General features: G+C 39.0%; 1 protein-coding gene across 1 annotated transcript in view; it reads right to left on the minus strand.

Moving 5' to 3' along the window:
- The window catches only part of GRIN2B (glutamate receptor, ionotropic, N-methyl D-aspartate 2B), a 418,720-nt gene that overhangs the window by 297,455 nt on the left and 108,977 nt on the right, over positions 1–12,288 (minus strand). Inside the window, exon 2 of the mRNA XM_011954126.1 lies at positions 4,873–5,301. Within this exon, the coding sequence (XP_011809516.1) occupies positions 4,873–5,283 (411 nt within the window). The 5' untranslated portion in view covers positions 5,284–5,301. The remainder of the gene's footprint in view (positions 1–4,872; positions 5,302–12,288) is intronic.

Consider the following 12,288-nt stretch of genomic DNA (forward strand, 5'->3'; position numbering starts at 1 on the left):
CTGCCCAAGCCATTTTAATTAGTCCTAATGCCAAGGATAAAACAGTTGTCATTGACTCTGTCATTCCCTATCCCTAACAGATAGGGAATGTTTGCCACACTATTGCTCTAAAATCTTCCACATATTTTGTTTATCTTCAAAATGTAAGGTGTGTAGGGCAGAACACAAAATTTATATCTCAAACTATAAACTGAGTATCATGTAGTATAAGCAATGTGTTTGCCCACATTTTTCAAAGCTCATCAGAATGGAGACTAAAACTCAGGGATGTATAATTCTTAGTTCAGTGTTTTATGCTGCAGAATTGTACAACAGAAAGCATAGGTTTCAAAATAGGTATTCCTGAGATTTGAGTTCTAGTCCCATTGCTCATAGTGCGCTGTGATATCCTGGACTAGTTACTTAACCTTTCTAAGCTAAAATCTGAAAACCCAGGGAAAATTTCAGACAATCAGTACAAAAACCTCCTAGAAATAAATGGAAATACATCTAGCTTCAGTTCATTATTTGGATTCAGATGGGCATCTTAAATCCAGGATCTCAGGGAGAATAAAAGCAATTATAACAAGGCAAAATAAAATAGGCTCTTTATACTCAGGTGAGGAACTGCCAAAAAGCACCTCATACATTTTTAAACATTCTCCATCACTATTCTAAACAGTCTTCTGTTACAAGCACCTAGCAGTTCTTTCCAGGTTAGAGATTTTCTTTAAGGGACCATGCCCTGTGTGGCTGCAGCAGGCTTCCATACTACTTGTGAGCCTCAGCTTCCCTGGTGGGGTGAGACCAAGACTCCCACCTCACACATCAGAGTCTTTCCCCAGATTTTCACCTTTCAGCCATATGCCCTTTTTGGGTGGTCTCCAATTTAGAGTTTTTTCTACAGTTATCCATGCTGCTTTTTGATTCCCATTCTTTTCCTGCATCATGATACACTCTCACTCCCTTCAAACTGTTCCACATAGCCTTCAGCTTCACCTGCTGAATGTGAGGCTGGACACTTCAGTGAAGTACTTGCCAAGTATCACCTCATTTAATCCTCAGCAACCCTGTAATCAACCCTGTGATCAACAACAACCAACTAACAATATAATTATTAGTCCCATTACACCGGCAAGGAAACCAACATTGAGAGTCAGAGATTGGTGACTTATCCTGATTCCCACATTTAGAAAGCGATGCCTGAATCCAGCTTGGACTCTAAATTCTGATTTTTTAATAGTCCTACTCAGCTAGCCCCCATGCTTCTTTCCACCATAGTATAAAGCTCATTTCCTCTTTGGGAAAGTCGAGTGCTAATTAATGTTCTTACTGATTAATTAGCATATGCAAAAAAGTGAGCCCATGCTATTTGACCAGGTGCTGAACTGCTGAACTGTGTCTGTGCTATTGTCAAAAGTCTTCAGAACAATGCTGTCCTTCCAGCATCGAAAACTTCTTGAATACAAACTTTATTGCTGTAATGCAATCTTCCACATGAGCACTTACTAAGTGGGTTTTATTGGAAATAAACTAACAACAAAAACTTAAGTTAAAACAGACTGACAATTACCTGTCTCCGAGAAGGGGAGACAAAAATAGAAGGCTTATTGATCATCCTTCAGACAATTACTATGAGCCTTCAATGTGGCCAAGCTACATGGTCTTTGATTTTCTGCATCAGTTCCACTTTCAAATGTTTTGTTCTATTCCCCTGTTGTTGATTAATAGTTGTCCAACTGTGTGTCCCCATTCTATGTTTGTAAAATATGGTCATGGTACTTAAAAATAAACTTCTATTTAAAAAAAAAAAAAAAAAAAAAAACACCTGGCCTTAGTTTTGAGGTGTTTTATTTTTGAAACTTGTCCCAAAGGCTTTTTTCTCTGAGATAGGAGGACTCTTTTTATTTGCCTTTATTCCAATCCGTTAAGCCCCCAAACATTCCTCTGCATAGCTGCTGGAAGTTTGCTGCTGACACTCTTTCGCCAGGTAGCTCCTGCCACCACCCATACAGCATCGAACCCCTGGGGCTGAGCCTCCAACTTTCCGGGATCTCCATTATTGGATCTTTTTCTTTCTTGTTTTGTCTCTTGCTGCTTACCTTTTAGAAACCACTCTTTTCTGGTCAAAAGTCAGATATTTACACTATTTTAGAAAAGCATCTAAAAGTCATTGCCTGCCTCCTTATTTGGCGGAGAGAAAGACAGGATGGAATATTTGGGTGTGGTAGCAATGAAGGCAGGAGCAAGGGGAAAGTGACCAGAGGAGGTCTCATTACAGTGACCTAAAAGAATTCACTTCACTGGCATCAGTTCTCCTACTTACTCCTAGAAGGCAGTAGGCAGTGGGTCCTCTATGGAATTGTGCTACACTTAAGCGCTCCACCATTTCATACCCTTGTTATGGTCTCTTGCAGTTAGAGTCCAGTATTTTCTGATTATGAATCATGTAATAGATCACTTTCAGTCAGATGACAGCCCCCACAAAGCCATCTAACAAGGGAGAAAGTGAAGGGTAGTAAGATATATGAGACCTTAACCAGCCATTTTCTTGAGAGGCCAGAGAGTACATAGCCTTTGAAGCCAGCAACCAATGTTAAAATCCTGGCTTCCACTTAAGAGCTATAGCATTTTGGATATGTTATTTAACCTCTCTGAGCCTCAGTTTCCCCAACTGTAAGATAAAGATTAAATACCACCACTTAGGTCGCTAAGTAATTAAGAGTATTAAATAAGATGGTGCATACAAAGCACTAGGCGCCTAGCATATGGGGAACACTCGTAAAGCCCCTAAGATACATCAGTTAACAAAAAGAGTTCAGTCTGTCTACATGCTCTCTATCTTACCTCATATTTGTATAACAATGTTGTGGATTTTTAAAAGGTACCAGAGAGAAGCAATCAGCTAGTTTAGGCATAACGTTTTCTACCAGGGAGAAATAATATAGGTTGCACAATAGCCCACATGAGGAAAAAAACAAAAAATCGTTTTTACCTGTTGTGCTCTCAAAGTAAGTATGCACTTATTCATGGTAATTTTAAAATTCACTCTTAACCATCTCAGAGTTCTTTCAATGCAAAATTGTGCCCTCAAATTACCACTGCTAAAATAAAATGTAATTTGCTAAGGACAATCATGTTTGAAAAAAAAACAAAATCTACCTGAAGCACAACTCAACGGGTTCTGCCACAGTCAACATTTTCCATTTTGCTTATTTTTCCCACTTCCCTTAGCATGGGTTATTTGTGTTAGTGCCCGTTTTCTAACATCTGTACCTGCACCCACATAAATAGAAGCATATATTTCTCATATGATAATGGAAAGTCTTCACTTAACACTTTCAACTTGACCTTTCCTAGACTGAAGGGAAGCTCTGCAGCGGAAGCTAGTCATCTCTGCCTGCTGCCGACAGGTGGCGGTAGCAGTCATGCAAGGTTCTTTTAGTCTCGGCTCAGCAGCTCCACTGCGGTGATTCTCAACTAGCCAGGCAGCATCCTTGTGGTGTCTGTGCTAGGTTTTAAGATGTGTACAAACATTAACCCGAAAGCCTGTCTTTTAAGTACAAAACTAAAGGCAGGTTTGAATGTGGTGATAAAAAGTATAAGATGACAACGACAATAGTAGAAACCGAAAAATGATAAACATAGCACTTGTGGTGGAACAAACTATTCTAAGACCTGAATGGCTGGCTGCAAAGGACAGTGCATATGTACTAAGTGCTGTATCTAAGCAGTGAACAACAGTAAGGCAAGGAAAATAACTGAATAACTGATAGTATGTAGAAACAAAACAACCCAAAGCAAAATAAAACGCTTTTTTCTGCCATTAGGGAATTAGCCCCAGTGTCAAGTGGCAACTAGTCGTATGACAATTAACTTAACATTAATAGAGGAGTGGCTAGGATTTGTTGGAGTTTTAAAGCAGTGGTTGTCGATCTTAACTGCACACTAGAATCACCTGGGAAGCTTTTAAGACTCCCAAAGCCCAGGCCAATAATCAGAATCCCGAGCTGTGGGACTCAGGCATCAGCAGTGTTGAAAGCTCTTCAGGTGATTTTAATGTGCACCCAAAGTTAAGAACCATTGCCTTCAAATCTAAGCATGGGGAAAATGGGTTGCTACAGGTTCCATGGATTAAAATATATTTGGATGTACAGATTGATGTGTGTGGTGAGTGTTAATACCTTGGCAAGAATTATTTCCCTATAACACTTGTATCTTCAAGGAGAGAAATCACCTGCCTTGAGGGATTTTTCTTTTTATAGTCTTGAAAACAGTATGGGTGAGAACATGTATTGCCAAGGAATAACAAGAGTATGCCTTTCATATACCTATTTGAAGAAAACGTATCCCAGAGCTACAAGCGTCAACATCCCTTAGTCATTTCAGTGAGTCCATTTATAAAAAAGTGGACACAAAAACCTTTTCAAAACTATAGGAGTTTCTAGATACCAGCACCTTTCCCTCACTTTCATCTTTAAAAGATTGCTGGGCACAGTGGCTCACGCCTGCAATCCCAGCGCTTTGGGAGGCTGAGGCAGGTGAATCACACGCTGAAACCCCATCTCTACTAAAAATACAAAAATTAGTTGGGCATGGTGGCAGGTGCCTGTAATCCCAGCTACTAGGGAGGCTGAGGCAGGAGAATCACTTGAACCTGGGAGGCAGAGGTTGCAGGGAGCCAAGATCGCATCGTTGCACTCCAGCCTGGGCTACAAGAACAAAACTTTGTCTCAAAAAAAAAAAAAAAAGGATTAATTGCTGGCCTACCCACACTCTCAGTGCAATCTGGTTACCTTCCATCATTAACAACCAAGTTTTACAGGAAAACAAATGCATGGTGTAGTCCTCAGTACAAACCCCCAGGCCCTTCTTGCTGCAGCCCCTTTTTACCTTATCTGCCATTATCATAGAGGAGCCCCCGTGGATGCCCAGGATAGGGGTGAGAGTCTGTGCAGAAATGAAATCGAGGATCTGGGCGATGGCTTCCTGGTCTGTGTCATCAGCAAACACCACCCCCTGGATCTTCCGGTCAGACATGAGATCACAGATGCGGGTGATGATGCTCTTTGGGTCGGTCTCATTCATGGCTACCAGTTCCACCCGAGGCACCACGGAGAGATGGTGGAAATCATCTTTCTCGTGGGCATCCTTGATGGCCACCTCGTCGGAAGTGCCCACGAGGATGACAGCAATGCCAATGCTGGGGGGGCTCTTCTGAGAACGAGCTCTGCTGCCTGACACGGCCAGGACAGCCAACACCAACCAGAACTTGGGAGAACAGCACTCCGCTCTGGGCTTCATCTTCAACTCGTCGACTCCCTGCAAACACAAAGAGAGAGGGAGTTAAAATAGGACCCACACCACGTAACCTGTCTTAGAAGAGGTTAGCTACTGCAATTCAAGGACCTTATCTCCTTTCAGTGAGCACCAAACCCAACTCCATCTACCAGCCTACTCTCTTATCTCTGGTATTTCCTCTGCAGAATGAGAGAAAATGAAACTTTCAAAAGCCTCAGAAATCCTTGAGCAAGTCAATAAAAGGTGCTATTGCTATAGTCATTGGCAGCTACAGACAGAGATAAAAAAGGAAAAGAGGTTGTGAGTGGTCCAGGTAGCCATGCAGTATGCATACACGAGTCTCCTGGCCCTCCTGTTACAGCCCACCCTAGTACTGTTCTTGGGCTGAGGGACAGCAAGGCCAGGCAAAGTGAGCATAAAAACGTACTCAGCAGAGGTGAACAACAGAACACGGGCTGGATAAACTGGATGTGGGGGGCTATAGGTACACAAGCCCTGCATTCTTGCTGCCTTCACCTTATGTTTGCCTCAATGAGGACGACAGCCAGAAAATTCTTTAGTAACCTTGTTAGTATCTGGCTCTTAATATTAAATTACAAAAACAACTGATACATGACTAGTATTTTTAAAACATTGCCTCAATTGATCCTTACAATGACCCAGTAGGGAATAAAATAAGAAAAACATTATCATCCCCATTTTATAAATGTTGATGCCAAGGCTCAAAGAAGATAAGTGTTCTAAGACCGTGTACCAACCAATTAAGTGAAACAAACCTGAACCCACATCGTCTGACTTTTGTATTCCAATATGTGTTCCATTACACTACATGGAACTGCCTCTCATGTAACCAATTATTATAAGGAACACATATTACTCCGATTTATGCACCAAAATACAGAAACTTAAATACCATTAGCAGCCACATTTGAAAAATGTTCCTTTTTTTTTGATGCCATCCTATAGCCATGACTTCTCTAAAATGACTGATGCCACATTTTCATATAATTCATATAATTTCATATAATTTACCACCTTTTACCTACAAAGAACTCCTTTTTTACTTCCACATATGACCCTAAATCTTACTCTATGCAGCAGACTAAGGACATAACGCTCTATAGAATATAAGCCTTGGTCATCTCTCTCTAAGCTTCTCATCATTCTCCAAGAGCTCCTCTTAATATAACTAGTTCTGCTTATGTTGCTTTATTTTAAATAATCAGTGTTCACTATTCGGGTGACAGCTACACTAAAAAGCCCAGATTTCACCACTATACAATATATCCATATAACAAAAGCACACATGTACTGCCCGAATCCATACAAAAATAAAAATTTTAAAAAATCATTTATTGTACATCTTTTTATGCTGCCCACTGTGTTAGGCATTTTGTCACATATAATCTCTCTGATCTTCATGGACACCCTATAAATTAGACATTTTATTCCCATTTATCAAGTAGAAAAACAGAAGCTCAACACAGTTATGTAATCATCCAAGGTCAACGGCATTATAACACCAGCATGCCAATACATAAACACAGCATTTTAATACTCCAAGGCAATATTCTACAAACTGCACCCAGAACCAAAACCAGATTCGCATTCTTCTACAAAGAGACAGCATGCAATCAAGAATAAAAATGCTGCTTCAGATCTCTTGTTTGTTTCACAAAAAAAAAAAACAAAAAATGGTAAGAGATTAAAAATCTAAAAATGTTGAGAGATTAGCTAATTTTAAAAATCATGAAGGTATTCAGTAAAGAAAGATAAGGAAGTGTTTGGGCTGAGCAGTCAGTCTTGACTGCAAAGGGCGTTAATGATTCGGGAGCAAGATGCTGGGGACATTTTGTGGCTGAAGAAGCACAAAATCCAATCCAGTTCTTGGCAGAAAACATTTTGGAACTTTTACTGGTGTAGTCATCCTTCAACACTGCCAAGAAGGAGGCCTGTATTGATTGCCTTGTCTTTCTCTCGCAAATAAGATGAGTAGCTCAGTGGTTCATGCCTAAGCAAAGTTTACCCCTGAAAGTTTTCTGATCTCAGTGTCTCTGTGAAAACAGGGAATGACTCCACAAGCCCTGGGAACGTTTGCTGATGGACTGTATCCAGTTTAGCAGGGGAACCAGGGCCTGAATTCCTCCTCCCAGAACTTAAAGGAAAGCAACACTAGATAGACAATTGAGTAGGACTGATATTCAGAGGAAGACAGAAGGGGTTTAGCACCACAAAGAGCTGTGCATAAACTACACACATACACAGTTCAATTCCAATGACTGGTTCTCGAGAAAAGCCAAAAGATTTACCATTTGGCAAAACTATAGGCTAACTTCATTCCAATGGTATTCTAATACAGTTACAAGTCACTACATTAGTTTCCTTCACATTTAAAAGTGGCCCACTCTGCCATGACAGTTTATTAACTTGAATGCACTCCACTCTTCCGCTTTGATGTTTTATTTGCTCTCTCTAAAATATCTCTTGTGTTCTTCTATTTTGTCTCACACAATATATTATATTTGGCTATGCAATGGCTAGTTGTGACACCTAAAGAATAGCGTCTGGTTTTACAGAGCATCTCATTTATACTCAGGATACAGCGAAGCACTTTACAAAGCAATACATTATGGGAGATAACAGTAACAGAGGGGCTGCAAGACAAACAAAGAGGCTACTTTGAATACAAACTCAATTTCAAACATTAAAAGGGGATTCATTGAGAGAACGCGTGTAGTTCAAGATAAGCAGAGCGGCTTCGCTCCCTTCCTGACAGAGACCATGACAAGTCTTGACGCACCTGCTCTAGGAAGTCTTGCTCCCCCTGTAGAATTGAGCATTGCTTCCTTTGGGCTCTCACCATAGCCTGCATGTATTTATCTAAATATGCACAAACTTTTATTATCAATATATGATGATGTGTCCACCTACTTTAACTAGTTGATAACCTTCTTGTGAGCAGGGACTTTTTCAGTTCAGTAAGCATTTATTGAGCACTTATAACCTAGTGAACATTTTTTTCTTTTGTTCTTTTTTTTTTTAGTGGTGAGGATGCAACAGATACAGATTCTATCCTTGAGGACCATGGTCTAGCACAAGACACAGACATAAACCCATAACGAAAATGTTGCATTACTTTATTCATATTCTTGAACTCTGACAGTGCCTATATGCAATAAGGAAGGACTCAATAAATGGTGGCCAATATTGAGTTTCTACCATTAGGTGGAACCATATAAAACTGTTAATATTTGACCATTTTTGACCTATAATAGTTCAACCTGCTGTGTGCCAGATATTACTATTGCCAGGTAATTTTCATGCATTATTAGATACTCACAAAAACATTGGAAGTCATACTTTTCCTTTACCACAAATGAGAAAACTGAGGGTTAAGTACGTGACCAAGATTACACAGCTAATAAGGGATGGCATCAATTTTCAAACCCAAGTTTGTCTGGATCCAAAGCCCTTCCTCTTTCCCTTCCAGGGCCTCTCAGTATGAGTGTTGAGTGAGTGAATTAATGAATGAATGAATGAATGAAATCACCAACCAAAACCAACTGGTGTTTTAATACCAGTTCTGCGTTAACACAGTGCCTGAGGATAGGCGAGTCACCTAATTACCATCTCTATGCTATCATCGGTGAAACCAGGATAATATACCTAACCTACATACCTGAAAGATTTTTGTGAAGATCAAATGAAAATATGTATATGGAAGTGCTTTGAAGAATCTAAAATACTCTACAGATGCAAAGGATATTACGTTTAAGCTTCTATAGAAGCTGTTCAAGGAGCCTAGCTATTTATGATAGCACAAAGTGAGCGTGTGGGAGGTGAGGGTGAAAGAATGGCAGACAGAGGCTGAAAGGAATGTTAAGAGGAAACTCACATGGGGCAAAAGATATTAGTTCCCCGAGCGATATAACTCCCTGAAGAAGATGTCACATAATGCCTTCGGGGTAGCAGCGACCTCCACTGACAGCTTACTAGTCATGTAGATTAATTCAAGAGTCATTCAGGCCAGGGTCAGTATTGGGAATCAGTGGAGCTCAGTATATCCAAATCATGCCATGAATTCAGAAAACAGGGTGCACCAGCAGGACTAGCAACAAAGCAGCAGGATTAGAGAGTTGACTGTTCACTCATTTGGCTCTTTGCATCCTTGAAGCTTAGGCTAAGTGATCCCGAGATCCACAGTAAACAAAAGGCCACAGGAGCTTCTCTTCATGCCAGTAACTGGTACAGGGTAACTATAGCAGGAAACAGTCTACACTCGGCTCAGAGCAGGCTCTAAGGGAAGACACATCTGGGTGGGAAGCCAGGCCAACCCTGTCCTTAGAAAACTGAGTCCTGTGGCAATCCCAACGGGAAGGATATAAAATGTGACTTAATCGATAATTAAGTCAAAAATATTCCAAGCACCATCCTTTAATGCAGTCAGGACATTATTTAGAGTGATTCAATTAAGGAGATTATGACTGGAATATGACAGGCAGTGAGTGAAGTTAATAGTAAAATGCCAGAACTATGTATCAGGTCCAGTTTCCCAAGCTACCAATAAAGACAGAAAGTTAGGAGACATAGGCTTAAAATGTGCCACATTAGAGAGTGCAGAAACAAGAATTCTCATACAATGGAACAGAAGCATAAGTGAGTATAACTTTTTTGGAGGTCAAAGTGGTAGTATCTATCGAAATTTTAATATCAAGACAAAATCATATTCAAAGGCAAAAACATCAAAAGGGACATTAAGTGATATCACATATAGGTACCAGGAAAATGCAATCATTATGTATAAGGCAACAACTAAAATTTACATGAGGAGAAGCAGACAAATCCAACTGACAAAAGATCTTATTAACTAAAACATAAAAGATGGATGAGTTACAAGTTTGAACTAGTTCGGATACCTAGAAATGCATATAGAATAGAGAATAGATGTTCTTTTTAAGTACATACATGAAAAATATTAAATCTACAAAAATACATCAATAGATTTTAAAAAATCAATATGAAATCAATTGTCATTTTCCCCATAATGTGATTACATTAAAAGTACTTTTTTTTTTTTTTGAGTCAGAGTCTCACTCTGTCACCCAGGCTGGGGCACAGTGGCGCCATCTCGGCTCACTGCAAGCTCCGCCTCCCGGGTTCACGCCATTCTCCTGCCTCAGCCTCCCAAGTCCTGGGATTACAGGCGTGAGCCACTGTGCCCAGCCTAAAAGCACGTTTTCAAAGGCACTAAAAGTACTACATATCCAAAATCTTAAAAAAAAAAAAAACTTGTGATTAAAAAACTATAAGGTGAAATAGGAAATTGTAAGGGAAACTAAAATTCCTTTGAACAGAATAACAATGAAAATACTAAATGTCAGAATTTCTAGAGGACAATTAAATCATTTAGAGAGAAAAGTACACCTTTAAATACATTTATGAGAAACCAAGAAAATAAAATATGATTAATTATAATTAAGTTTTCACTTATTGCATTAAAAACTTAACAATCAACCCTAGTAAACAAGAAAACAACAAATGAATGAAACACAAGACAAAGAAAAGCAAAAAAAAAAAACCTGATCTTTTAAAAGACATAAAGTCCTGACAAGATGAATCAAGAAAAAAGTAGAGAAAATGCAAATGAAAGATAAAATAACATATATAATAGAAATTTTGAAATAATGAATATTATGAAAACTAGTTACTTTTCCACTTAATGTGTAATATGTAATAAAAATGGCAAATAGGGAAAAGGGCTTCAAAGAATGTAGAACATTTGAAAAGTTTTGTAGAACATTTGAAAAGTTTTCGGAATTTTAAAAATTGTTATTAAAGCCCACACCCCTAATTCACCAAAACTACTCCCTACCCTAGTCCTCCACTCCTCACCCAATTATCCCATCATCCCACCCCACCTCTGCCAAAATAAAAAGAAGCAAAAGTGGTACAGATGGTTTTACAGATTAAGTATATCAAACTTTTAAGGAAGAAACGAGCCTTTCTCATAAAAGTGGAACGAAGAGAAAAAGAAAGAAAGCTTGATTCTAGATTCAGATAATTACAAGAAAAGATTATTGTAAATCCCTTCCACTTATGGACATAAAGTGGGGGGAAAAAACAAATCTTAAAAATTAGTGGTCAGGCACGGTGGCTCACGCCTGTAATCCCAGCACTTTGGGAGGCCGAAGTGGGCAGATCACTGAAAACACTAAAAATACAAAAAATTAGCTGGGCGTGGTGGCACGTGCCTCTAATCCCAGCTACTCAGGAGGCTGGGGCAGGAGAATCCCTTGAACAACAGAGTTGGAGCTTGCAGTTAGCCGAGATCACGCCACTGCACTCCAGCCTGGCAACAGAGCAAGGCTCCGACTGAGGAGGGGGAAAAAACAAAAAAGCTAACTAAAACACAGTATATTTTTAAAATAGTAATAATCATCACCATGATCAATTGTGGTTTATACCTGAAATGCAAGAATGACTTTAGAATATATATCAAAATAATTCACATTAGAGAACTAAATGAGATATTTACACGAATATCTCAAAAAATGCAGATAACATACTTGACTAAGGGAAACACTTATATATGATAGAAATGTTAAATTGTGTTTAAAACAAACAAATAAAAAAATAACTCTTTGATAATAGGAAATCAAGAGATCATCAGCCTTTACCTGGTGGGTACATCCAAAAACTGCAATCTATTTAGGAATTAGCAAAAGTCGTAACAAGACCTCTACAGCAAAAATTTGAAAACTTTATTAAAAGATTTGAAAGAAGACCCAAACAACGTAACCATATACCACATTCATGAATGTGATATCATAGTATTTTAAGTTCTACTTTCTACAATTTCAAGCCAATTCTTATCAAAATAGTAGTAAGATTTTAAAAGAAATGTTATGAATTTATTCTAAAATATGTAAGAAAGGATAAAGGTGCACAAAGAACTATTGAACAGGGTGTCCTTATCTGAACCTATAATGAAAGTGTGCTATGAACTGA

Source organism: Colobus angolensis, unplaced genomic scaffold (genome assembly GCF_000951035.1).
Source record: "Colobus angolensis palliatus isolate OR3802 unplaced genomic scaffold, Cang.pa_1.0 Scaffold11, whole genome shotgun sequence".
Classification (NCBI taxonomy): domain Eukaryota; kingdom Metazoa; phylum Chordata; class Mammalia; order Primates; family Cercopithecidae; genus Colobus; species Colobus angolensis.